Source organism: Yamadazyma tenuis, chromosome 5 (assembly GCF_029203305.1).
Source record: "Yamadazyma tenuis chromosome 5, complete sequence".
Taxonomy (NCBI): Eukaryota; Fungi; Ascomycota; class Pichiomycetes; order Serinales; family Debaryomycetaceae; genus Yamadazyma; species Yamadazyma tenuis.
Genome location: NC_089465.1, coordinates 414,283 through 436,069, shown reverse-complemented (window position 1 = coordinate 436,069; position 21,787 = coordinate 414,283). Strand labels below are relative to the sequence as shown.

The 21,787-nt window shown below is 44.4% G+C and overlaps 12 protein-coding genes and 1 non-coding gene across 13 annotated transcripts; 7 read left to right on the top strand and 6 right to left on the bottom strand. All coding sequences in view use genetic code 12, as the record gives it.

Annotated features, from left to right (window-relative positions):
* Positions 1-113: 113 nt before the first annotated feature.
* Positions 114-2,738, top strand: PLC1 (Phospholipase C; the record flags this gene model as incomplete). The annotated part of the gene is made up of 1 exon (XM_006686291.2): positions 114-2,738. One exon carries the CDS (start codon positions 114-116, stop codon positions 2,736-2,738), a length of 2,625 nt encoding a protein of 874 aa, XP_006686354.2.
* A 91-nt stretch (positions 2,739-2,829) lies between these two features.
* ENP1 (snoRNA-binding rRNA-processing protein) lies at positions 2,830-4,203 on the top strand (the record flags this gene model as incomplete). Its single annotated transcript, XM_066158174.1, has 1 exon — positions 2,830-4,203. The coding sequence occupies one exon, from the start codon at positions 2,830-2,832 to the stop codon at positions 4,201-4,203; it is 1,374 nt and encodes a 457-aa protein (XP_066014271.1).
* A 38-nt stretch (positions 4,204-4,241) lies between these two features.
* ERC1 (ethionine resistance protein) lies at positions 4,242-6,005 on the bottom strand (the record flags this gene model as incomplete). Its single annotated transcript, XM_006686292.1, has 1 exon — positions 4,242-6,005. The coding sequence occupies one exon, from the start codon at positions 6,003-6,005 to the stop codon at positions 4,242-4,244; it is 1,764 nt and encodes a 587-aa protein (XP_006686355.1).
* A 164-nt stretch (positions 6,006-6,169) lies between these two features.
* rcd1 (RNA-binding protein, CCR4-NOT complex subunit Rcd1) lies at positions 6,170-7,198 on the bottom strand (the record flags this gene model as incomplete). The annotated part of the gene is made up of 1 exon (XM_006686293.2): positions 6,170-7,198. One exon carries the CDS (start codon positions 7,196-7,198, stop codon positions 6,170-6,172), a length of 1,029 nt encoding a protein of 342 aa, XP_006686356.1.
* Positions 7,199-7,294: 96 nt separating this feature from the next.
* On the bottom strand, positions 7,295-7,368 carry PSN45_003868. The gene has a single exon. It is a non-coding gene; the product is annotated as a tRNA-Asn (tRNA).
* An 875-nt stretch (positions 7,369-8,243) lies between these two features.
* Positions 8,244-10,607, top strand: PXA1 (ATP-binding cassette long-chain fatty acid transporter pxa1; the record flags this gene model as incomplete). The annotated part of the gene is made up of 1 exon (XM_006686295.1): positions 8,244-10,607. One exon carries the CDS (start codon positions 8,244-8,246, stop codon positions 10,605-10,607), a length of 2,364 nt encoding a protein of 787 aa, XP_006686358.1.
* Positions 10,608-10,758: 151 nt separating this feature from the next.
* On the top strand, positions 10,759-12,036 carry NAP1 (histone chaperone; the record flags this gene model as incomplete). The annotated part of the gene is made up of 1 exon (XM_066158173.1): positions 10,759-12,036. The coding sequence occupies one exon, from the start codon at positions 10,759-10,761 to the stop codon at positions 12,034-12,036; it is 1,278 nt and encodes a 425-aa protein (XP_066014270.1).
* A 303-nt stretch (positions 12,037-12,339) lies between these two features.
* Positions 12,340-13,968, top strand: PSN45_003865 (putative acetamidase; the record flags this gene model as incomplete). Its single annotated transcript, XM_006686296.2, has 1 exon — positions 12,340-13,968. The coding sequence occupies one exon, from the start codon at positions 12,340-12,342 to the stop codon at positions 13,966-13,968; it is 1,629 nt and encodes a 542-aa protein (XP_006686359.1).
* Positions 13,969-14,060: 92 nt separating this feature from the next.
* On the bottom strand, positions 14,061-15,617 carry PSN45_003864 (uncharacterized protein; the record flags this gene model as incomplete). Its single annotated transcript, XM_006686297.2, has 1 exon — positions 14,061-15,617. One exon carries the CDS (start codon positions 15,615-15,617, stop codon positions 14,061-14,063), a length of 1,557 nt encoding a protein of 518 aa, XP_006686360.2.
* Positions 15,618-16,273: 656 nt separating this feature from the next.
* On the top strand, positions 16,274-17,539 carry PSN45_003863 (uncharacterized protein; the record flags this gene model as incomplete). The annotated part of the gene is made up of 1 exon (XM_006686298.1): positions 16,274-17,539. The coding sequence occupies one exon, from the start codon at positions 16,274-16,276 to the stop codon at positions 17,537-17,539; it is 1,266 nt and encodes a 421-aa protein (XP_006686361.1).
* A 1,110-nt stretch (positions 17,540-18,649) lies between these two features.
* On the top strand, positions 18,650-19,402 carry PSN45_003862 (uncharacterized protein; the record flags this gene model as incomplete). The annotated part of the gene is made up of 1 exon (XM_006686595.1): positions 18,650-19,402. The coding sequence occupies one exon, from the start codon at positions 18,650-18,652 to the stop codon at positions 19,400-19,402; it is 753 nt and encodes a 250-aa protein (XP_006686658.1).
* Positions 19,403-19,515: 113 nt separating this feature from the next.
* Positions 19,516-20,409, bottom strand: CDA2 (chitin deacetylase; the record flags this gene model as incomplete). Its single annotated transcript, XM_006686299.2, has 1 exon — positions 19,516-20,409. One exon carries the CDS (start codon positions 20,407-20,409, stop codon positions 19,516-19,518), a length of 894 nt encoding a protein of 297 aa, XP_006686362.2.
* Positions 20,410-20,591: 182 nt separating this feature from the next.
* Positions 20,592-21,758, bottom strand: PSN45_003860 (uncharacterized protein; the record flags this gene model as incomplete). The annotated part of the gene is made up of 1 exon (XM_066158172.1): positions 20,592-21,758. The coding sequence occupies one exon, from the start codon at positions 21,756-21,758 to the stop codon at positions 20,592-20,594; it is 1,167 nt and encodes a 388-aa protein (XP_066014269.1).
* Between the last annotated feature and the right edge of the window lie 29 nt (positions 21,759-21,787).

Here is a 21,787-nt window from a genome sequence, read left to right as displayed (position 1 = left end):
ATCGATATTTCATCGACAGAGAAGGCCGAACAAGTCCACTTCTGGTACCTAAGGATCAATTGGAATCCAATGAGAGCTTTCCCGCGAGAGATAGGAGTAGAAGCACCCTGATTATGAGTGTGACTTCCTCGATCATCAATTTGCGGATATCCGATCACAAAAGGTCTGATTCTTCAATTGAGCAGGTTAAAGGTCTGGGAGGAATCTTGAGGAAGATTCTCAGCACAAGCAAGAATGACTCACAGGATTCATTGGAGTACGAAGGTGAAATGTCAAAGAGAAGACTTTCTTCTCCTAGGCTCTTTTCAGTCAAAAGTAATGATAGCAACAGCATTGATGATGTGGAGTTTTCACCACTCAAGAATAAAGATGCACATGTGAAGATCCCCAGCATTTTCTTTGAGGACGGAATGAGCTTGCTCAAGGTGTCGCTGAAGTCAAAGAAAAGAATATATTTTCACATTGATCCTCAGACTTGGATGTTCATATGGAATGTTGCAAACAAGAGCATAAACCCATCAATACTCCCGGTACTTAACATCCAGAAGCTTTTTACAACCACAACAATTGCAAGCAAGAAACTTCAGAAGTTCACTATTGATGATGTAAAAAAAGTCTTATACCAGCAGGAAGCCAGACACTTTCGAGACGAACTCAACATTTCTCAGGAATTTGAAAACCAGTGGATCACCATATCCTATTTCAATGCCACCAAGAAGAAGATGAAGACGTTGCACTTGATAGCTGATACCGAAGTTGATGCCAAACGGTTCTTTAGCACCATCAATAACTTGAAGAAGCTAAGAGCGCAGCTACTGGACAAGTTCTATATCGACCTCGATAACATGGATGAGGAGCAGAAGGAATTGGTAATGATGAACTCTACTAGTTCTCCTTCAAAGCCCCAGAAAGAATACTTATCATTTGATGATATAGTGAAGTACATTGCTAGGTTGAACATCAACATCAGTCGAAATCACCTAAGAACCATATTCGATAGTCTCGATTTCAAAACGGTGGTGAACGATGTCAGGGTGATCAATTTTGAAGAATTCAAGGAGTTCATTGCTCTTCTCAAGAGACGTGATGATATAGACCATATTTGGGACCAGATCTGTGGTGCTTCCGGTGCGCTGAAAGAGATGGACTTTCGACTGTTCAAGAAATTCATTTCCAAAGTCCAAGGTGAGAATTTTGATGACGAAACCAATGACAAGCTATTCTACAAGTTCTGTAATGATACGAATCAGTGGACAACAGAAAGCCTTAACCAGTTCTTGCTATCTAAGTACTCAAAGCCAATCATTGAAGGTAGCCATGATGACGATTACTACAACCAGCCCTTAAATGAGTATTACATTTCTTCTTCTCATAATACTTATTTGACAGGCAGACAAGTGGCTGATGATTCTTCTTCAGAGGGGTATGTGAAAACTTTACAAAAAGGATGCCGATGTGTAGAAATCGACATTTGGGATGGAGATAACATGGTAACAGATGTCGAACCTGTGGTATGCCACGGCAGGTCTTTCACTACATCGATCTCATTGAGGAATGTTCTCACTACCATAAAACGGTATGCATTTGTGGCAAGTCTGTTCCCTTTGATTCTTAGCTTGGAAATCAATTGCTCTCCCGAAGCACAACTACAAACAAGAAACTTGCTATTAGAAATTCTAGGTGAACTTCTTGTTATCCAACCACTCAAAGGTGTAGCTCTCCTTCCTTCACCGAACGACTTAAAGTTTAAAATCATCCTCAAGATCAAGAAAACCACTCCACACCACTTGGTCCTAACAGAAACAGGAAGCTTGACATCGTCAACAGCCAGCACATCTTTCAGCGAAGACAATGGGAGTACTACAAGTTCCACCAGCAACCTTTCTTCCGGAAAGAAGAGAAAGAAAAAGCAAGTGATCGATGATTTGAGTGACTTAGCTGTTTACGTTCAAGGACAAAAGTTCAGGAACTTCTCGTTACCCGAATCGAAGACGTTCAACCATTGTTTTTCCCTCAGCGAGAAGACCATCGATTTGATGTTGAAGGACGAAACAAAGCAAAAGTCGGTGGATAAACACAACAGAAAGTTCTTCATGAGAGTATATCCGTCAAGTATGAGACTTAGGTCTCTGAATTTTATTCCCATCAGCTACTGGACCCATGGAGTCCAAATGGCTGCGACGAACTGGCAGACCTACGATTTAGGACAGCAGATAAACGAGGCTCTCTTCGATGGAAAAGATAAGGTGGGATATTTCCTCAAACCTAAGGACTTTAGAAAGCCATTGGTCAAGCATACAATGAGGAACATATTGCATTTAGAGGAAAAACGGATCAAGTTCAATATCACTATTATTAGTGCGCACCAACTCCCCAAACCCAAGAACAAAGATACGGTTGGCATAAACCCATTTGTGAAATTGGATGTCATCGGTGCGCGTGACATACATTACGACAACGGTTCAGCTGTAAATCAAACATCAATTGTGGCAGAAAATGGGTTCAATCCCACGTGGAATGAAAGTTTTTCAGGTACTATGGTTGCAAATCAGCTTTTGTTCTTGAAGCTTTCGCTTAGAACTATGGTATCGAAAGACAATGACTTGTTACTAGGGGTATTTGTATGTCGTTTGGAAAACTTGAAGGGTGGATACAGGTATCTTCCCCTCAATGATGCCCTCGGCGAGGAGCTCATCTATTCTTCACTTCTTGTGCACATAGCCTACGATAAGGCCTAGTCAAGATTTTGCAGTCAAGTCAAAATTCGCGAAGAGCTGCTCATCTTAAAAAAAATTTTAATCACCTACTAAGCATTTGTATATAATAGATATGGGAAAGATTACGGTTAACGATACCAAGGAGAAGCCACGGCACAATCCTTTGCATAGAGATATCACCAGCCTCAATGGAGGATTGAAGACTCATCAGAAGTCCAGAAAAACTAGTAATACTATGGGGGAGAATGGTGAAGAGTTCTTGGATGCAAGCACATCGAGAAGAATTTTGAAGTTGGCCAAAGAACAACAAGAAGAAATCGAGGAAGAAGACGAAGGCAACAAGACATCCAAAGCTTCTTTCTTAGAGGCCTTCAGAGCTCAGGAACAAGAGGAGGAACAGTTTGAAGAAAGCGATGAGGAAGCAGAATATTCTGATTTCGAAGAAGAGTTCTACGACGAAGAGGAAATTGAAGTCAATGAACAGGACGCCGAGATGTTTGAGAAGTATTTCCTGACAGGTAATGGGATTGGTGGACTGATAAACTTGGCCGACAAGATCATGGCAAAAATCCAAGAAAAGGAAATCATGAGAAGTACTGGAGGAAGACCTGTTGATGGGGTCAAATTACCTCCAAAAGTCATTGCAGCATACGAAAAAATTGGCCAGATTTTAGCTAACTACCGTCATGGAAAATTGCCCAAGTTGTTCAAGGTGTTACCAAGTTTAAAGAACTGGCAAGATGTGTTATACGTCACCAACCCCGAATCTTGGACTCCTCATGCAGTATACGAAGCCACCAAATTGTTTGTTTCTAATTTACAAGCCAACGAAGCCCAAAAATTCATCGAAAGTATTTTGCTCGAAAGATTCAGGGTCGGTATCGAAGACTCGGAAGACCATTCAGTGAATTATCACATCTACAGAGCCATTAAGAAATCGTTATATAAACCCGGAGCCTTTTTCAAAGGGTTTTTATTCCCATTAGTTGACGGTCACTGCTCAGTAAGAGAAGCTACTATTGCAGCTTCTGTATTGGCCAAGGTATCTGTTCCCGTATTACATTCGTCTGTGGCGTTATCACAGTTGGCACAAAGAGATTTCAGTCCGGCCTCCACTGTTTTCATCAGAGTGTTGGTGGAAAAGAAGTACGCCTTACCATACCAGACATTGGATGACTTGGTGTTCTACTTCATGAGATTTAGAAAAGTCGAACAGCAACAAGTGGATATGATGATTGATACCGAAGCCAATGAAGGCACAAAGTCTAACTTACCTTCTTTGCCGGTGGTTTGGCACAAGGCATTTTTGGCGTTCGCGCAAAGATACAAAAACGATATAACAGACGATCAGAGAGATTTCCTACTTGAGACGGTGAGACAGAGATTCCACCAGGGAATCGGTCCTGAAATAAGAAGAGAGTTGTTGGCAGGAACTCCAAGAGCTCCTCAGCAAGTGGAGGAGGCTGTAATGATGAATGCATTTTAATTAGAAATACCATGTATATGAGATGAATTTAAGCCCTTTTAAACGGTTGAATCACCGCCGGTTCTGTTTCTGGCATCTTCACACAACTTGTTGAAGTCTGCAAACAACGCGTAGTAACTCTGGATCACTCCAATGAGAGTCAATGCCACAGTGGACCCAATCCAAAGACCATCTAAGGTACCTTTCCAAGGGGAGTAGAACGTGAGGTAAATTGATAAGGGCAAGCCCACAATATAGTAGGACACCAAGTTGACGATTCCACCAATTTTGGTCTGTCCTTGTCCTCTCAAGCATCCAGCGGAATTTGCGTTAACAGCATCACTCACTTGCATCAATGCAATCAACCACATCACTCCTTCAATGGCCTTGATGACCCTCTCGTCACTGGTAAACATATTGGCAATTTGACGGTCAAAAGTGAACAACACAATGAAGTTAAAGGCCGAAATGACCAATCCGAAGCTCAAGGCCACCTGGGTCGATTTCTTAGCGGATTCGGCCAAACCTGCTCCCAAGTAATTGGCGATTCTGGTGGACGCCGCAATTCCGATAGCAAAGGGGATCTGATACGTCAAGGACGCCATCGTAGATCCCACCGACTGGGCTGCCAACGCCACGGTCCCCAAGTACGAAGCTATTAATGTCAAGATCTCAAATGCTAAAAACTCTGCTTCTAACATGATCAACCCTGGAATTGCAAGATATATCAACTTGTCCCAGGCACCAAACGCTTCCTTAACGTTAAGCCCATTCCAGCACTTTAATGGGTGCAATCCTGAAGCCGTCTGTTCGGGTTTGACAAAGTAAACAGTTCCTACAAGTAAACCTAAGGCCATGATCCAGTAGTTTATGGCCACGGCCAAAGGAGCCCCATAGTAACCAAGTTTACTAACAAAGTAGAAGTTCATGATGGCATTAGAAGGGGCGGCAATGAACAACACATATGTGGATATGTGGTATACTCCCTGGGCCTGTAAGAACCGCTTCCCACACTCAAACAAAATATACCCAGGAATACCGGGAGTTATATACTGAAGGTAAACCGCCGACAACTTGGCGGTCTCCTTGTCGGGAACCATCAAACAGATCAACTGGTAGCCGAAAAAGAGCCACACCACTAAAATTGGTAACATGAACGTGAAGATAAGAGCGGTACATTTTTGGAAGTAGGCCCCCACGAGATGATACTTCTTAGCACCAAACGCCTGGGGGCACAACGTGTCCAACGCCGTGGCTACACCCTGTATGGCGGCGTACCCGGTGATATTGGCGGTCATAGAACCCATTGACACTGCCGCCAACTCGGTAGCCCCTAAATGGCCTACCGACAACACCGACACCGTACTCAAGGAATTCTGCAAGAGAAACGTCAACACCAAAGGAATGGACGACTTGAGCAAATGCCTCAATTCCAACGACACGGTGGTGACGGGGATTTTATTGGCCACCACCGCCTCTTCAAACGTTCTTCTAATGTGTTCCTCATCCTCATCTTCAGCAGCAGTGTCAGAAGATACAAATATATTGTTGTCCTTGAGCACCTCACGCTCCTTTCTAAGAATGTCTCTTTCGATGGTGGATTTCCGTCTGTGGTTGGGCCCTGCCACAATCAATGGGCTTTGTTCATCTGATTCCACCGAGTTCTCATCCACAAATGAGTCAATGGCACGGGGGGTTACAAAGTCTTTAGGGATGAAAAGTCCACCTTTACCAAGAGAACCATAAACCACCGAGTTCCGGCGTTCGTAGTCCGAGTGCTTAAACTGATGAGAAAACTCGTTGGACTGGTCGTACGAAGACATTGGCGTAAATAAAATTTTAAAGTTGGCGATAAGCTCGGTTTATGTAGGGACGAAAATTAAGTATCGCACCGATTATTTCGACTGCCTAAACTGGAAACTGGAGGCGTGAGAGAACAAATGGGATAGGTACCTTTATCTGTTACTATACACGAAACTATACACTTCTACGGGTTACTGATGTTGGCCAAGAGCTGGGCCAAACACTTTTTGGTGGCCACGTCATCCTGTAAAATGTCGGAAAACGTGCCGTCTCTCAAGGAGTCAGGGAGAATCGATGCCAACGCTTTTCTGGCCTCCAAATTGTCACTTAATCTCATATAGCACCGGATCACGTGCTTCAACAACCGGCCGGTACTGTTGCTGTTGCTGTTGCTGGCAGCGGCATCGGGCTTGTCGTTACCACTGGTGTCGGCACCAGCACTAAGGTTAGCCAATGTTAGTTGGTCAATCATCTTCAGCAACACAGCAGCAACCGTATGGAACCGTTCGTAGGTGGTGCATATGTATGATAAGCCCAAGTCGTCCAACAAGATTTTCTGCAAAATGAAGATGGCCACCGTTTTGGATAATTCAGACGAGATTTCAATCACGTTCAAACAGAGGGGTACAATTTCGGTCGTGAGTAAGAAGTTGATGACCTCAGGGGTGTCGTTCTTCACGAGGGCACCGATGACTCCCAAGCTGGTTAACCGCAAATATTCAAATGGTTTCTGTCTGGTGTTTGTTGATAAAAATGGGTACAAGTATAATGGGAGGTTAGCCTGTAAGAAAAGGGTTCTAGTGGACGAGTTGGATGCCACACACTGCAACAAGGCCAATGCGTTACAAACCCGATTGCTGGCAGAAACCGTGAGTAATGGAGGACTTAAGTACGGATATACCGATACAATCTCCTCCAACAACACGGTCATCACTCCAAACGAGTTCCATAACACCAATGCCAAATCATCGTACTGTTCTCTCTTCTTTCCCAACTCCAATAACGCCCTTTCTCTGTTGGCCCCCGTGACTAGCTCACTGACCCATTGGTAAATTTGATCATCATTGAGGGCGTTATTAGCGGTTGCGGAAGAGCCCTTGGAATTATCTGGTGAATCTTCGGGAAGTGAACCGGCGAAATTGCCACCCATGGAGTCAGCCGTATTCTTGAAACTACCGGGATGTATTTGTTGCAGGGCCACAGCGCTATACATATCTCTTGGTAAAAAAAAATCACAGTGAAACCTATGGGTACAAAGTAGTTGGGGATGGAAATCGCGGTGTCGATTTCTCTGCCAAAAAAAGGTAGACGACCCCGGTGAGGATCGAACTCACGATCTCAAGATTAACAGTCTTACGCCTTAACCAGCTTGGCCACGGAGTCGTACGTTTGACAAGAAAAGGCAGTGAGTTTGGTCTCGAGCGAGACGGACCAAACTACATCAATGGTGTTTGGTTGTGCAAACATAGATCAGACATTATAGTGCTACAACTGGATTATGAAGAAATTGAAATGGATATACAATAGACAGTCACTAGCCACAGTCAGAAATTCATGTTCCAGTATCCATGTCCTTGATTCCACTCATTAGGTTTTTCTTCAACGTCCGCGAACTTTTCTTACTCGATGAAGGTCAGGCCAGCAAAGAAGTTCATTGACGTGAGTGCCAAGTGCTCGGTGGAGGGCATGGCGTACGGACAGTGCATCTTGAAGAACTATGCGACGATCTCCAAGGACCTGTGCCAAGCAGAGTTTTCCCTGTTTAAAAGCTGTGTTCAGAAGCAAATGAGTGGAAAGAAGTGGTAATGGTTGTAAATAGGAAAGGTTATAGACATATACATTTTTTGATAGCTTGTCGTAGTGGGTATGCGGGAGACCTGGGTAGTGAAGTATATTATGGCAAGGTCCAGTGGTCTAACGATAGTCAAAAGACAAACTACCAGATTTCCAAGTGTGAATTATCAAGTACAGCTCACGAACCGCCAACATGACATTGGCCATACCTTAGTATCACAGCACCCAGCCCCGGTGATATCCTCACTAAGTTCGTCGAAGAATCCTCTACCTTATAGCCTTTTAAATCTGGGTGGTGGTAAGCCACCGCGGGGGTCCGTGCGCAACCCCGTAGCTCCCGCCGCACGTCGCCCTAACCCTAAATTCCCCATCCTCGGTTTCAAGTGCTCGCTCTCCACACTGCAACTCCGGTGTTTTCCAATTTACCTCTAAACTACTAAACTTGCACGTATTCCCCTACAACTATGGTCTCCATCTCGACTCTTAGCGGGTACAGCAAGCAGGATGTTCGCAATCTCTTGTTGATCCTACAGGAGTTTGTCATCACCTTCAAGGACAATAAGGTCAAAATCAACTACCAAAGCAGACCCGTGATGCTATTTTTGAGCACTCTAGTGACCACTTTTGGTTTGGGCGTGGTGTTTAGTTTACGGTCTCTTGTCCATCAGTTCCGAGACTACCAAATCAACAAACGTGCCAACAGACCAAGTTTGATCCGTCAGAGCTCCACCGTATTAAAAAATGGTAGTAGAGAGATTTTTATTCCTAAATACTCCACCAGATTTGGAGGAACTCCAGGTAACACCCGTATTATCATCCCCAAGCCAAATTTGGACCAATACGCCGCTGACAAGTATTTGTACAAAAACTACTACATCGAAGAAAAGTTGAATATTCAGAGTAAAGTGGTCAACTCCAAGTTTTTGAACCAGTTGACGATTATTTGGAGAATTTTGATTCCCAAGTTTTACAGTAAGAACAGTTATTTGTTATTCTGCCAATGCTTCTTCTTGGTGTTGAGGACCTGGTTGAGTTTGTTGATTGCCAAGTTGGACGGGCAAATTGTGAAAAACTTGATCAGTGGTAATGGGAAGAAGTTTATTCGGGACTTGATCTACTGGATCTTGATCGCATTCCCAGCCAGTTACACAAATGCTGCCATCAAGTACTTAACCAGTCGGTTGAGTTTGAGCTTCAGAACCAATTTGATTCGGTACATTCATGATATGTATTTGGATAAAATTATGGCATACTACAAGATCAACTTCATTGACATCAAGAACATCGACCAGTACATCACCAACGACGTCAGTAAGTTTTGCGACTCGATATGTGGGTTGTTTTCCAGTATGGGAAAGCCTATGATTGACTTGGTGTTTTTCTCCATCTACTTGAGAGATAACTTGGGTACTGGTGCCATTATGGGTATTTTTGCAAACTACTTTCTTACAGCCTTCTTATTGAAGCAGAACACTCCCGCATTCGGTAAGTTGAGTTCACAGGAAACAGCTTTGGAAGGTCAGTATTATAATGAGCACTTGAATTTGATTACCAACTGTGAAGAAATTGGGTTCTACAAAGGGTCGGTGATTGAAAAGTCCAAGTTGAACGAAACATTCAACGGATTAATGAAGCACATCAACAAGACCATTAATATTTCGTTTGGGTACTCCATTTTGGAGGACTATATCTTGAAGTACACTTGGTCTGCTTGGGGATACATTTTTGCCGGGTTGCCGGTGTTTATCGAGGACTTGTTCCCAAGCACCAGCAAAAATGGTGTTAACTCCGTAGATCAAGCCAAGATGGAGAGACTGAACATGAGGCAGTTTGTCATCAACAAGAGATTAATGTTGTCGTTGGCCGACGCGGGTTCCAGGCTAATGTACTCCATTAAGGATGTAGCAGAATTGACTGGTTACACCGACAGAGTATTCCAGTTATTGACAAACTTGCACCAAGCCCATTCTCCCCAGTTCGACTACGGCGCTAAGTTGGGCCACCAAGACATACACGGTACCATCCAAAAGAACTACAGTAAAGGTATTAGGTTTGAAAACATTCCTGTCATAATTCCTTCTGCCAATGGATCGGGAAACTACAAATTGGTAGATAAGTTGAACTTTCTGATCAGTGAAGGTAACAACTTGTTGATTTTAGGATCCAATGGATGTGGTAAAACGTCGATTTCCAGAATAATAGCTGAATTATGGCCGTTATACTCGGGATTGTTGTCCAAACCCAACGATGATGAAATCTTCTACTTACCACAAAAGACATACTTCACCAATGGCAACTTGAGGGACCAAATCATTTACCCTTACAGTTACAACGACATGATAGAAATGGGATATAATGATGACCATTTGTACCACATTTTGAGAGAAGTGAAGTTGGAATATTTGTTGAAACGGGAAGGCAACTTCAACGTGAAGAAGGATTGGAAGGATGTGTTTTCTGGGGGTGAAAAACAAAGAATGAGTTTGGCCCGTGTGTTGTTCAAGAATCCCCGGTTTGTCATTCTCGACGAAAGCACCAATGCCGTCAGTACCGACGTGGAAGATTATTTATTTGAGCTCTTGCAGAAGAAGAAAATCACCTTCATCACTTTAAGTCATCGTCCATTATTGATGAAGTACCATGATTCGGTATTGGAGATTAAGGATGATGAGGCCAACTGGGAATTCCACGATTTGACGAGCGAAGAGAATTTATTGAGTATCGACAAAGAGATCAAGGAAATCGAGGAGAAGCTCAGTAAGGTTGATGACTGGGAGAAGCGGTTGGCTGAAGTCGAATTATATTTAGATGGCAAGCTTGATTTGTAGAATATATGATGTATGATTGTTTCGGCGGTGGCTGCAAACTGCCAAACAGATAACTGCTTGAGCGTGGCGCGCCTCAAATCGCCAATTCTTGGTTAACGCGTTTTTGGACAAAAATTTTATCCTTAAATCACAAGTCACCATCACCGAACTCATGAGTGAACCCATCAGAAAAAAACAAGGAGATATCACCAAGGCGCCTACGCCTCAAAATACGCCTGCGTCCGTCACGAACTCGTACATGAGACAACACCAAATCCCCAGTGTCTCCACCATTAACGAGGAAGAAGGCAACTCCAAGTTAAGCAAAGAATTAGCAAACAATCCAGCATTATTGTCAATGATTCAAGGAAAGTTGGGTACCTTGATTGGTCAGCAGAGTGGGTACATTGACTCTTTGCCCAAGCAAGTCAAGAAGCGGGTTTATGGCTTGAAGAGCATCCAACTGAAGCAAATGAAGTTGGAAGCCGAGTTTCAAAAAGAATTGTTGGACTTAGAACGCAGGTACTTTAAGAAGTATGAACCATTGTACGAGAGAAGAAACAAGATCATAAATGGGGCAGATGAGCCTACTGCCACGGAAGTAGAGGAAGGTGAAGCTTTGGAAGAAGATGACGACGAAGAAGTTGACGCACAAGAAGGTGCTATAAAGGAAGAAGACGAGGAAGAAGACGAGGAGGAAGAAGAAGAAGATGTGAAGGGTATCCCTAACTTCTGGTTGACTGCCTTGGAAAATTTGACCCCTGTGTCTGAAACTATAACCGATAGAGACAGTGAAGTGTTGGAGTTCTTGAAAAATATTAAGATGGAATACTTAGAGACCCCTGGGTTTAAGTTGATTTTTGAGTTCGACACCAACCCATTCTTTGACAACAAACAATTGACCAAGTCTTACCACTATCAAGCTGAATTGGGATATTCGGGTGATTTTGTGTATGATCATGCTGACGGATGTGTAATCAACTGGAAGAGCAAAGAACAAAATGTAACGATCAACATCGAAAGAAGAAAGCAAAGGAACAAGACCACCAAACAGACAAGAACCATTGAGAAGTTGACCCCTACCGAATCGTTTTTCAACTTTTTCGATCCTCCAAAGCCTCCAAAAGCCAAGGACAGTGACGAGGACGAAGAAGAGGAAGAAGACGATGATGAAAATGATGAGGAAGATGAGGAAGATGAAGATGACTTGGCCGCTAGGTTGGAATTAGACTACCAATTGGGAGAAGAAATCAAAGACAGATTGATTCCAAGAGCCATAGATTGGTTTACCGGAGACGCAGTTGGATTTGGATATCCTGAAGATTTTGAAGATGAAGACGGAGAATTCGACAGTGAAGGCGACGAAGATGAGGATGAGGACAGTGAGGATGATGAGGGAATTAACGAAACCGGTAAGAAGGAGAACCCACCTGAGTGCAAGCAGCAGTAGTAGTTTTACACGATAATATAAGCCTTGATAAGATATAGATAAAATTAATGGTAGATTGATCGGTTCTGTTACTGGTGCCGAGACCCGTTATCCAAATATTGACTCTGCCAACTTACCACATTCGCTTACTTATGGTCGTTATCGCGGGTATACTTTGTGTTATTCCGTTCCAAAATGATCGTCGATGCGATATGGCGATCTACCGCGATCGGCCCAGAACCATCTTTTTACCGACAGGCCCAGAATGGAGATTCCGTACCGATTTATCTCACCAGTTCAACTCTTCCAAACCATTACCAACTCATGACTACTTGGATAGACGTACGAGACACCAAAATAGCTTCACAGCAACAGCTCCTCAAGCCGTTTTTGGCACCAGAAAAGTTGGTACCAGCTCCTGAAGAGTTGAACGATGTGAGCGATTTCATTGACACTTCTTCTGTCATATCTAATGATATCAAATATATCACCAACTTGGATATACCCGCCCTACTTGCTGAGTATTCTACAGGAGCATTGACCGCTAGACAAGTCACCGAGGCGTACTGCTATAGAGCCACGTTGGCACATCAGTTGACCAACTGTCTTACGGAAATTCGCTTCCAAGAAGCGTTGCACGAAGCTGAAAAGTTAGATGAATATTACCAGAAACACAATTGCTTGAATGGACCGCTTCACGGAGTGATTGTGTCGTTTAAGGACAACATCAACATCGAAGGGGTGGCCTCCTCCATGGGATTTGTGGGAGAAGCCGAAGAGATAAAAACTGAGAGCTCGACATTCGCTAAGCTTTTGACAGGGTTAGGTGCTATTATCATTTGTAAGACCAATACTTCAGCTGGCATGATATACTCAGAAACTACAAACGTGTTATGGGGGAGGACCTTGAATCCTTTCAATAGAAGGTATTTAAATGTCGGTGGCTCTTCTGGAGGTGAAGGGGCCCTTGCTCTTTTAAAGGGAAGTTGTTTTGGTATTGGAAGTGATATTGGCGGATCTGTAAGGCACCCAGCTGCTTTAAACAGAGTGTACTCTTTGAAACCAAGTTCAGGACGGTTCCCCAAGTTTGGCACTGTCTCTGGCCAGGAAGGCCAGGAGTCTATTGTGTCGGTATATGGGATTTTGACAAGAAGTTTCACAAATCTTGACTACGTAACCAAGTCCATCATAGAGAACAAGCCATACTTACAGGATGCCAGCTGTTTGCCCATGAAATATACTCCAGCCAAGTTACCTGCCAAATTGACTGTTGGGTTCATGAAGTCCGATGGGCTCACGACCGTAACATCTCCTTTGATAAGAGGATTAGAGATAGTCAAGGAAGCGTTGAGGAAGGAAGGACATACAGTCCTAGAATGGGACGATACCTATTTCAAGGAGATCAGAGACACCATTTATCCGTTCTATGGTGCTGATGGGATGAAACATGTCAAGTCAATTCTCGCCAAGTATAACGAACCTCCAGACTCCCACATTGTTGCCTCGTTGCCAGTAGCAGAAGATATGCAAGTTTCAGACCTTTGGCAGAGTCAGAAGAAGAGGGCTGCTTATGCTCAAAAATATTTAGACTTGTGGAATAACGGTGGAGGTCCTGGGGTCAGGTTGGACGCAGTGATTTGTGCCTGCTCTCCGTATCCTGCTTGTTTATGGAACAAAGTGACTCCTCAACCGTTGAACTCAATATGGAATGCTTTGGATTATAGTGCCGGGACTTTTCCCGTTACCAGATGTGACGTTTCTATCGACAAACCACTTGAGAAAACTAGTTTTATTTCTGACACAGATAAGCTAGTTCACCAGACCTATTCGAGTAATCTTGACAAGTTTGAGGGAGGCCCGGTGTCATTACAGGTAGTCTGTGGGAAGTTGGAGGAAGAAAAGTGCGCTGCCTTGATTGGGTATGTGAGTGAGTTGTTGGATAAAAGAGTCTAGAGTATTTAGAAGAATAGTTTACAACACCTTTTAAAGCTTAACATTATATCACAAATTATATTATCACTTATCACACAATTTATTGTACCTAACTACAACACATAACGGAACAGCTTGTTTTTGATGTCAGTCTCATCTTTCATACCGTTCAAGATTCCCTCCAATCTCTTATCTTCATTAATCTCAGCATCCACCACACCATATTTCTTGTCTCTCACCTTGTTGGCATACATCAAGTAAACTCTTAACCCAACTCCAATGACAAAACATGCACAGAAACATCCTAAGTTCGTAGCAAGCGCCTTGGTATACTTTGGAGCATCAGCACTGGTGAAACAGAAAGGTCCAATGATATTACCCACTGCAAAGAAAATCAACAAGATCATACTCATGGAAGCTCTCTTGGTATGACCAGCATAGTTGGAACCAAGCATAGAAAGGGTGAAAGGCCATGTTACCGCATACGAGTTGATCATCCAGTAAGCAAATACTCTACCCCATTTGGCACCATGGGTTTCAGTGGCATAAACTGCCGATAAACCGGCAATGGCAAGAAGCATGGGGAAAGTCATTCCAATGGTTCTGAAGTTGTTATACTTTATGGCGAAGATGGAGAAAATCAACATTTGACCAGCAGAAAAGAACGAACTTCCTACTCCAACCGCAATACTTTCAAGGTTGTTGTGAACGATATCAGCAAGCACAAGAGAACCAAAGTTGGTCAATCCTCCGTTTGGAATCATAGAAAACAAGATAAAAGCCACCATCAACCAGGTCTTGGGGTCCATAAGACACTCCAAGGTTTGGGACCATTTCCAATCGTGAGTGGCAGTACCCATCATGTTTTTGGACACTCTCTTGATGGCTATGACCTTTTCATCCTCTGTTAAAAACCGAGCTTTTCCGGGAGTGTCAGGAATAAAGGCAAACCATAACCCACCAATGACGAAGGAGCATAGTCCCAATACCAAGTAAATCAACTGCCATTCTTTCAAGCTGCTGTTGTGGGCATGTCCCAATCCATAGGACACAAACCCGAAAATGACGTTGAAAATACCTTGCATGGATCCCCAAACCATGGTTCTACCAACCTGTTCTTTTCTGGTGTAAAACAATGAACAGAAGAGCACAAATCCACCTGAAATAGGAGCTTCAAACACCCCTAAAAGGAACCGACACACCAAAATACCTGCGTAATTCTTGCACCCAATGTGTCCTAACATAATTGCACCCCAACCAACGGTGGTACAAGCAATAACTTTTCCAGCTGGGAACCGTTGAAGACAGTAAGAAGCAGGGTATTGAGCACCAAGGTAGCCAAAGTAGAAAATAGAAGAAACCCACGAGTAGTCTGTGCCCACCAACCCCAAATCTTGTTTGAAGGTGAACAATACAGCCCATCCCAAAGCAGCCTTGTCTACATAGTTGATACCGTATAAGATACAAAGAATTGGAAGCATATGCCAATCTATCTTTCTGGCGACTCGAGCACTCTCAGCTGGATCCACCTCGGAGTTCATACCACCTTTTTGGAAGTATTCAAATCCTTCGTCTTGGGCATCGGCAACAGAGTTTTGGGAGTGGGAGTCCTGGGAGGGAGATTGAACCACGAGTAGTTCGTCTCCATCTTTAGTAGGTTCACTTGACATTTTGATTAAGTTGAAGTGAGGGAGTCAAGCTGCCATTTGTGGTGTTTATAAGCACAAGAAGCAGTCTTGGCAACATACAGGCATTCGTGGAGAAGAGTCTCGCACCATCAAAACCATCGGCACTTTTGAGGCAAAATAGCGATCAGTTTATCGCTATCACAATCGCTATCAACCCGTTATCTGGTATTGTGCGGAATAGCCGAAAACAGGAAGAAGTTGGGCGGTGTATGTTATTGATGGATTATACTCCATGAACTGAGCACCTTCGAGTGTGGCAGACTACTCATTGTGTCAGTCACCAAAAACCATATCTTTAAACAGAAGGAAACGGTGGTTGTAAGCCGGAGAGGATAATCCGCTTTGGGTGATATTCCTGGGCATAAAACTTGCATCTTTTTCCGTATCCGGAGGCGTGTGCTGGTATTTCACCGATATGGTATCGGGTACTTGCTAATAACCGCCGTCAGATAAGACCAAGGCCATGCGCTGTTCCAAGCTCATTGGTTGCCTGAGATCTGCGATAGCATCTAACGTGTGCGGCGAGATTCCCGAACTTTGCAGCAGACAGCGGAATTGACACCGGTCGTGCACTGGCGCCCAAATCCACTTGCCCTTATAGCACCCACCCGACCCTAATTTTAAAATTTCTACCACCAATGAACTTCCCAACTGTCAACGAGCAGGAGAGCTTGGAATTTCTCTCCAAGTTCATTCAGATTCCGTCTCACTCCAAGCACGCAGCTGAAATTGATGCCATCAAGTATATGACCACTGCTCTTCAGGCCATTGAGTTGGAAGCCCAAAGCATCGAATTCACCGATAAAACCGATGGGATGCTTCGGTGCAACTCCGTCGGGGTATGGAAGGGGACCGGACATGTCAGCGGTGGCAGGAGTCTTCTTTTCAACGGTCACGTGGACGTCAACCCTGTTACTGAAGGATGGACTGTCGACCCCTACGCAGGCAAGTACGATAAGGCAGAAACATATGTGCAAAACGACAACAAATTCATCTACGGAATCGGGGTTTCGAACATGAAGTCAGGATGCTGTGCCTACTATATGGCGGTTAAGACATTGAAAGATGCGGGGTGGAAGGTTCTGAAGGACGTTACTTTAACCTACGTGGTAGGGGAATTACAGGGAGGAGCCGGTACGGTGGCTCTTTTGGAACAGGGAAAAATTACCAAGGAAACGGCTGACTGTTTCATCAACTGTGAACCCACGGATGTGTACGGGCTAGTAATGCACGCCGGTAGTGCCATTTTTGAAATTAATATCATTGGTGATACTCGGCACATGTCGAAGCGAGAAGAGGCTACCGATGCCATTTTGTGTTCAATGGAGGCCATCCAAAAATTGACATATATGACGTTTTCGGACCCCCGCAGCCTGGTGCACGAGAGCGTGAACCGGTGTCATGTTGGCACGATCCACGGAGGGTTGGGCCGCAACTACGAGAGTTGGAGGGCGCCGCAAGTGGCAGATTTTGTGACGATTACTGGAGCCGCGCGTTACGCTCCTGGGCAGAACGAAGCCATCGTGTTGGCGGACTTGCGGCGCGAGCTCGAGTCGGTGCAGGTGCAGCATCCAAAAATGAAGTTCGAATTGCTGCTTGTGAAACACGACTTTATGCCACCGTTCGAGGTGGACCCCAGCGCCGACATCGTGCAAACTTTGAACAGAGGCTATAAGGCGGTGCGTGGTGTGGACCAACCCACGGGGGCGTTGAAACCGCCATGTTTCTACGGCAGTGATGCCGGCCATCTTTATGAGAAGTTGGGGATGGAGGGAATAGTCTGTGGTCCGGGAGGCAAGTTTAATACGATGCCTGACGAACGGGTGGATATTGTGGATTATTTGGATTGTATCCGGGTATTTATGCGGGTCATTGTAGAGACCTGTGGGGGCTACCACGAGTAATTTGTATCTAATAAAAATGGGTTTGACGTATTTAACTACAAGGTTTAGACAAAATCTGTCAAATTTACGATTTGGGCTTTTCGCAGCAACTTTCACATTCACCACATGAAACCGAAGATCGATCAGATCGGCACTTGACCAAAATTATGGGCGCAGGAGAAACGTTTTGGCCACGGATATCCACCAAGCCAGATTTTACACCAGCACATCATCAATATGGATATTGGTATTCTTGGTACACGGTTGTAGCCGCATCTAGCCGCAGTTGCAACTGCGGCGAGATCAATCATTTGAGTTGCGCTTGAGGCAAAGCCCCTTTGTCCTAGTGGGATCGAGCAATGGCGAAAAAATACACGGTTCCACAGCAAACAGCAAATGAATGCCACAGAAAACATATGGTGATGTATAATGTCAAGGTTGAAATGTAGAGGAACAGAATGTGCAAATCTTTTTGCAGACGTCCACAGCAACCATATTTCACTTGTACTGTAGGATCGCAAAGTGATACCCAGCTACAGCCGAGTTCCCCCAGCCCTTGGTTCTTATCCCCCGGTATATCTGCCCCGGTTCCTATTTCCTATCCCCCGGTTCCTTGTCGCCTGCGGTAGTTCTAGCCTGCGGTCTTTTTCACCGCGGTACACATCTCATTTTGGCTGCAATTTTCAAAGGACCCTCTTCAACAACAAACCACCAATTTCCACCAACTGTCATACGCTTGCTACCAAATGAACGGTTATGTATACCAGCTTATACATACCAGTTTATTCATTTGGAAGACCTAGGATCTCAGGCGGGTGATCCTCGAGACGTGTCGCCGAGCATGTGAAAAATCGTCCCGTACGGCAGCGCACGCCCAGACTTGTATAAATAGATACAAAATTCCTGGGTGATAGCAACCCCCAGAAAATTCATAACTGTTGGTGATTACATCTTGTTCTAACCAAACCTGTATTATTATAAACTCATCCCTTTCACAAACGCATTTTTATACTTGCATTTCACCTTGGTTGCGCTACTCATCAGATAAGCCATAAATTTCCTAGCGAAAAAAAATATTTAAGGATAGAAAGAATTACCACAATTACCACATTTTAATTCAATTATTTTCAAATGGCAAAATTCACTTCTACTTCTGTTAACCACATCAAGTCCTACTCCTTGGTATCCAAGGTCACCAGCTTCTTAGCCTCTTTCGGTTTAGTGGTTGCTGTGTACCATTACTTGGAAGCTTTGAGTGTTAAAGCAATCGATTATGCTGCTACCTATCCCAAATTAATTGAAGGCTTAAAGTTTATTGACCTCAAATTCAACGAACTTGTGTTGAACACATTTGACTGGGCCATCACCTTACCCAGTAAGTCCGTGGAATACGCCAAACTGAAGGCGTCTGCAGTATTGAAAAAGTTCAATGCTCTTTACTTGGAGCAAGTGAACTACTTTTTGCCCAAAGCTGAGGCTGGCTTAAAGTTGGCTGAACTGGAGATCTCCAACACCTACGCCATCACTGGCGAATTGGTCACCAGATCCAAGTCGACTGCAGTTGACACCTACACGGGAGCTTCCAGTTACTTGATCAACACATACAACCTGCAATATAGCTCTGCCACTGCCTCCAACGAGATTAGCAAGAGAGTTGTGGTGGCACTCGGCACCGCCAAAACTGTGTGGGCCGACGTGAACGCTAAATTCTTTGAGCCCTTCAAGGCTACTACCACCAACTACGTCAACGACGTGGCTGCCCAAACCAAGAGCAAGGCTGATTCTCTTATCAGTGATGCGAAGCACGGAATCCCATTTTTGAACGGGTCAGTTGAGAATGCCGCTGCCGCTCCTTCGGCTCCTGTTGTTAGTGCGTCTGCTTGAGCTTAGAAGCTTGGGTACCTTTGGGTCTGGTTTTATATATTTGTTTAGGAATTGAGTTTCATGTTTTAATATAACGTGTTTAATATACTTGTGTGTTTAATATATGTTGGTATCTAGTTGAACCTCTTGATATAGTCGATTCCTCCTATGCACTGTGGAACCGTCATTTGGCTAGGAAGCTTTTTGTTGATGTCAATGCCAATATTCACCGTCTGCACCATCATATCGTGCTCGAGCATGAGACCATGGGTACGGGACTTGATGAGTTGATCCACTTCGGCCACCACCTGTCCTGCAGACTTGGAGTTGTCGTTCAATTTCCAGTCAAATGTGTCGTAATCCCATAATACGTTCTGCATGCCAAACTGGCGAACGATGCTACGAACCCGATTATCGAGTCCACCGTAGGGCGGCCGGAACCACTTGGGGAGGTGGTGACCCGTGGCATTCATGGCCCAGATACTCCATTGTATTTGTGCGATGATCTCTTCGTTCAGCAAGCTGGGCAAGAACTTATGAGACCATGTGTGTGATCCCATGATATGACCCGCTGCTACCGCCTGGCGGTAGGTGTCGGGATACTTGGCCACGTTGTGGCCCAACACGAAGAATGTGGTCTTAGTCTTCAAATTGGCAAGTAGTTTTGTGGTTGCTGGGGTGGGTCCGTCATCAAACGTTTGCGACAACACTGGACAAGTGTAAACATCATCAAACGACACACAGTTCTGACAGTCAAACGAGCAGCTCGTAGGCGTGATCATATCGCATTGTCCTTGGATGTGGTGGTTTGCGGGTTCGATTTTGGAGAAATCAATAAAGTCTAATGGGATGAAGGGAGGATCCAAACCAGGCCATTCTTTGAGGCCCGTGAAGTCCGTGAGCCACTGTGGAAATGGCAATGTAGGACCGCCCACTAGCCGGGTGATACCTGGAGGGAGCAGAAAAGGGAGGTTGAGGCCAGCGGCGGCAATGGCACGGATAACCACCAATAAAGGAAGAAATTTCATTTGTGGTTGGTAAAGTTGCAAAAGTGGGTGCACAAACATTTACGAGCACCCATGCGCAGGTGCGAAAGTAGGATGGAACGAATGGGCAATGTGCGCGATTAGCAGACATCGGAGGGGCATGTATGAGCTAGAACTGGTGGGTATATGGGTCGGTCCGCTTGGGGATGTATACTTGTACCCACTCACTTTTTCTTCTTTCTCACTAATCCTGATAAGTTGTTCACCTGAACCACCGTTGACTTCAGTACTTTACTATGCTCATATTTCCCACAAAGGTATGAGTACTCAAACAGCTTGTGGTGTAACCTCAAAAAGAAAGGGAGTTTTGTGTTGACCAAAAGCCTCACATCGTCACAGATACTAAAATCCTCGGATTTGATCACCTTTATAAGCTGCTTATACTGTTTATTCGAGAGAACAACCGGCTCGTATCTAGCTCCCATATCAGGTGATGAACTCATAACCTCCAGCTCACATCCAATGATCCCTACGACGTTCCCCAACCGAAACTCTTGTCGAAATCCCAATTCCTCATAGAATTCAGGCAACTTCAACTTTACCCGGTTTTCAACAACAAGAAACTCAAGGAACCTTGTCTTGGGGTCATCAGGAAAGCTTGGAATGTTGTAGACAGCCCTCTGGTTCTCTCCGAAAACAGATCCAAGCTCCCATCCGGACAATAAGTAAGGATGTGGGCTGTGAGAGCCAGGAATCATGAGCTTTTTGGTGAATTTGACTTGGGAATCTGCTAGCGTGTCGTCAATCAACTGGAGCCACCACCGAAGCAACTTGTCGCCATCTATAAGGTGCTTATGAAGATTCTTGCTGCTTTCGGGAAAGAAGTACTGATTTGAAGACTTGGTGAAAAGCGACACTTTGGTAATGAACTTGTCTGAAAGTTGCACGGTCCTATAACTCGGCTTCAGTGGACTCAAAAGCTTATTGATTTTCTTGATCGTCGACAGTTTGGGTGATTTGACGCGATATGTGAGTGAGGTGTGGTTGATGGAAATCAACGACTGAAGAAACCGATTGATAAGCTTGTTAGCATTGATTTTGAGGTCCGTGAGTCCGGTAGTATCAACCTTACTGACAAACAAGTACTGTGTATTGATTTCCGCAACCGTAAAGTAATTATAGACTTCGATGCCGAAGAGCACCAAATTGTCACTGGATATCACGAGAAGAAAATGCTTGATTTTGATGGTCAATTGAGGCTTGGAGGCAGCTGAATGTTCCAGTCCGTACTTAATGAGATTCGTACATTGCTTGGGCTCCGACTGCACGTGCAACACACGAAACGTGTGGCCCTTAGGAAGCACATCCTCCAATTGTTGTTGCAAAGTCATGGCGATGATTTTTCAGGTTTCGCGCTAAA